The following is a 3,675-nucleotide window of genomic DNA, read 5'->3' as shown; positions in this document are numbered from 1 at the left end:
AATTTTATAGGTTTATGAATGCAAATACATCATACAGCACATATATCTAAATTATGTGTAGCTTATATCACTTACCTGTTTAATATCATTTCTAAAGCTGGGTAATGACTAAATAAAATGTCCAAGAAGTGTATAAAATATTGCTTGTCTTAAAAGTAATAATTAGCAGAATTTTTAACACACTTGCACACAAGCCAATACTCACAGTAGCTTTAGTTCTGCTAAGTGCTAGCTGAGCTGCCTTTAACTAGCTGTTAAAATCTCCTGTTCTACTTTAGTAACATATCTTACCGTCAACGTCTATCAACTGAATTAAGTCCCTATGCTTAATTCAGAGGTTGATTCTCAGGGACCACAGGCAAAAGTCAATTCACAGGATGTGACTTTTTTTAGTTGACCAAGGAATTTTCTTTCTTTGTTCCATAATAAAATAGATTTGGATTAAACTTCTCTGCAGATATGCTTGAACTCAATCCAAGGGTTTGAGACTTCCTGATATCTACCTAGCCATTCTTCATCACCCACTCAGAAAAGCAGAGCCTTCTCCTTAGGATACAAAAACTGTGCATAAACCATTGCTCTCCCTGGAGACTCATGTCACAGTCCAGTCAGTAGGTGCCTCAGCTTATTCCCTCTTCCCAGAACCATCATGCTCCACATAGGCCTTGCCCTTATCCTTGTTTTTATCTTTTACAGAATATGGTTTCATTTTAGTTCATGACCAGGGCAAAGCACTTGTCAAAAAACAAAATGTAACTGGTTGCTACCACACTAATACAAATAATAAAAATGTTAAGAAAATTGATAAGATTACAAATAAAATGGAAAAGAAAGATGGGCATAGGTTGTTCAGTGGGTACCAAATTTTGGTTAAGCAGGAAAAATACGTGTTTTCATATCTGTCACATTGCAGTGATTATAAATACTAGTATTACCTCCAGAGGCTGAAATAAACAACTTCATACTAAGACACAGTGGGAATTTGAATAAGTTACTATAGTTATTTTTTATTTGGATAGTATGGAGTATTTACATACATGAAAACATCACATAAATTGTGCCTGTAAATGTCTGCCACAATTGAATATTAATTATAAAAAGTGAAAAAAAATGAAAATAGGGCAGAAAAGGTGGTGCAGAAAGTAAGAGCACTAATTGCTTTCCCAAGGACAAAGGGTTTGATTTCCAGCACCCATATGGTAGCTCACAACTATCTGTAAACCCCATTTCTGAATTTTGCAGGCACTTGGCACACACATGGTGCACAGATGTACATGTGGACCAAACACCAATATGCATTAAATAAATAAATATTAATAGAGATATTGCCAAAAATTATGCTGCATTATAAAATGAAACATAAATAAATTACAAATCTAAAGAAGAGATAGTTTTGTCATGTAATGACATGTAGTGACATGTAGTGACATTGTATCTAAGCTGGACAGCTTCAGCAAAGCAGAGAGTTCACAGAAGTAGTGAGGAATGGTATTTTTTCTAAAAGAATATTTGATATGAAAGCTAGGAACCTAGCTAATAAAAAACTTTGTAATAATTATACGAACAAAATATTTCAATCCAAAGAAAAATATGTAATTTGTGAGAAACATTCCCAAAATATTGAATGTAAGAAAGATGTTTAATAGAGATGACAAGTATGCAAGGAGAAGTCAATGAAGGAAAGAGAGCCTCAGGAAAACTTCCTGAGAGAGATCAAAGGATAAATGGGAGAAGAGGAGAAGGAAGTAGGGATTTTAACAGGAAAGACCATGCCAATTACTGTAAACACAGTTTTCTGCTGAAGATATTTCTCAGAGCTCCTTTAATATCCCTATTCCTAAGACTATAGATAAAGGGATTTAGCATGGGTATGACCAAGCTATATATCACAGACAAAATGACATCCTTGTCATTAGTGTTATTAGATGAGGGGACAAAATATAGCCCAATAATGGCTCCATAGTACAGAGAGACAACAGAGAGGTGAGAACCACATGTGGACAAGGCTTTGCAGATTCCCTTGATAGAAGGAGTTCTCAGGACAGTGACTCCAATTCGGCCGTAAGAGACCAGAATGCATATGAATGGCGCGGTAATGATCGCTGTACCTAAAGGAAAGATGACAAGCTCATTGATGGTGGTGTCAGAGATGGACAGCTCTAGCAAGGCAGAGATTTCACAGAAGTAGTGGGGGATGGTATTGTTTCTAAAGTGGGATAGTCGAGCAAAGAGAAGGGTGTGCACAAGGGTATTAGCAGATGATAGGGCCCAGGATACAACTACTAGAAGGACACAGAAGTTCTGACTCATGATGGTGATATAGTGCAGAGGGTGGCAGATAGCCACATACCTATCTTAGGCCATGGATGTCAGAAGAAAGCTGTCGATATCAGCAAAAATTGAAAAGAAATATACCTGGGAAACACATCCAGCATATGAGATGGACTGACTGTGTGTTAGCATATTCATGAGCATCTTTGGAGCTGTGACTGATGAGAAAGACATGTCTGTGAAGGCCAAGTGGCTGAGGAAGAAGTACATGGGGGTGTGGAGGTGAGAGTCCAGCCTGATGAGCAGGATGATGAGCAGGTTCCCCAGCACTGTGGTCAGGTACATGGCCAGGAAGAGGGCAGAGTACATGCCTTGTTCTTCTGGCTTGATGGGGAGCCCCAGGCGGATGAACTCAGACACAGTGCTATCATTATCCATCCTCATGCATTTTCTCTTCTGCTGTGGTGAAAGAAGAAATGGGAAAAAAGAGAAGTGATTTTACTATTACATTGTGGGAACATTTAATGAATCACCAGTACTGATTGTTTTAACCACAATATGAAGATTGTTGTGACATTAATGGGCTGTGATGTTTTGGAAAGAGATACGATTTGCCCATCTTGAAAGCAACTAATATGTTTTAGAGGGAACCAATAAACCATCAGAACAATTATCAAATCATGCCCAGTTCCAGGTCAATGAGCATGAATTTCACCAAGACAACTTTAGATTAAGAATTTGGCATGTAAAGTGGTACCAGTAAGTACAAAAATCAGATTGCAGTGGTCGTTGATCACTTTTAAACTTTCTTGAATACACTTGCCTAATGCTTTCTTTCTATGAATTGAATCCAGATGGTTGAACCCAGGGAGTTTTTAGTATCTGTGATAAACCAAGATCTAGAGAAGTAGTGGAAGCAGCATATGCAGATGGTCAAAGCATTAAGTGCATGAGTCTTGCATCTTGCAAGTAGTTATTAGTTCTTCCCATAATAACACTGTTTATCAATCAATGTTCTCATTCTTCCATCACCATTCCTATGCTAGATAAAATGACCCTGAGTCCATATGAACATCTTCAGCTCAAACATAGTCATCTCCTGCAAGTCTGTAGAATACCTGGAAATACTTGACTTTCTAGCCACTCAGCTCAGCCAAGAAAATTCTTTGTGTTTTTCTAGGAAAAGCAAATGTTGCCTGCTTTATTCATAATCTGGGTTTTTAAGTTAAAAATTGTTACTTTCATGCATTTCCTGCATATTTACTCTGTCCCTAAACTAGAATTCCACTCTTTCTCATTTAATCACCCCATTTGTGTGAACAATCACTAAATAATAGGAAAAGGAACATGATAAAATTAGAGTTGTTATCCTAGCAGCTGAGAGAGTTCCTTGTTATATTCTGT

At 37.4% G+C, this 3,675-nt stretch overlaps 1 protein-coding gene across 1 annotated transcript; it reads right to left on the bottom strand.

Moving 5' to 3' along the window:
* Positions 1–1,776: 1,776 nt before the first annotated feature.
* LOC116901697 (olfactory receptor 50-like) lies at positions 1,777–2,715 on the bottom strand. Its single transcript, XM_032903826.1, is given in 1 exon segment — positions 1,777–2,715. A coding segment is annotated over 1 exon segment (939 nt).
* Between the last annotated feature and the right edge of the window lie 960 nt (positions 2,716–3,675).

This window comes from Rattus rattus, chromosome 5 (assembly GCF_011064425.1).
Source record: "Rattus rattus isolate New Zealand chromosome 5, Rrattus_CSIRO_v1, whole genome shotgun sequence".
Classification (NCBI taxonomy): domain Eukaryota; kingdom Metazoa; phylum Chordata; class Mammalia; order Rodentia; family Muridae; genus Rattus; species Rattus rattus.
Note: the sequence above shows the minus strand (reverse complement) of the source record. Positions and strands in the feature narration are given on the sequence as shown.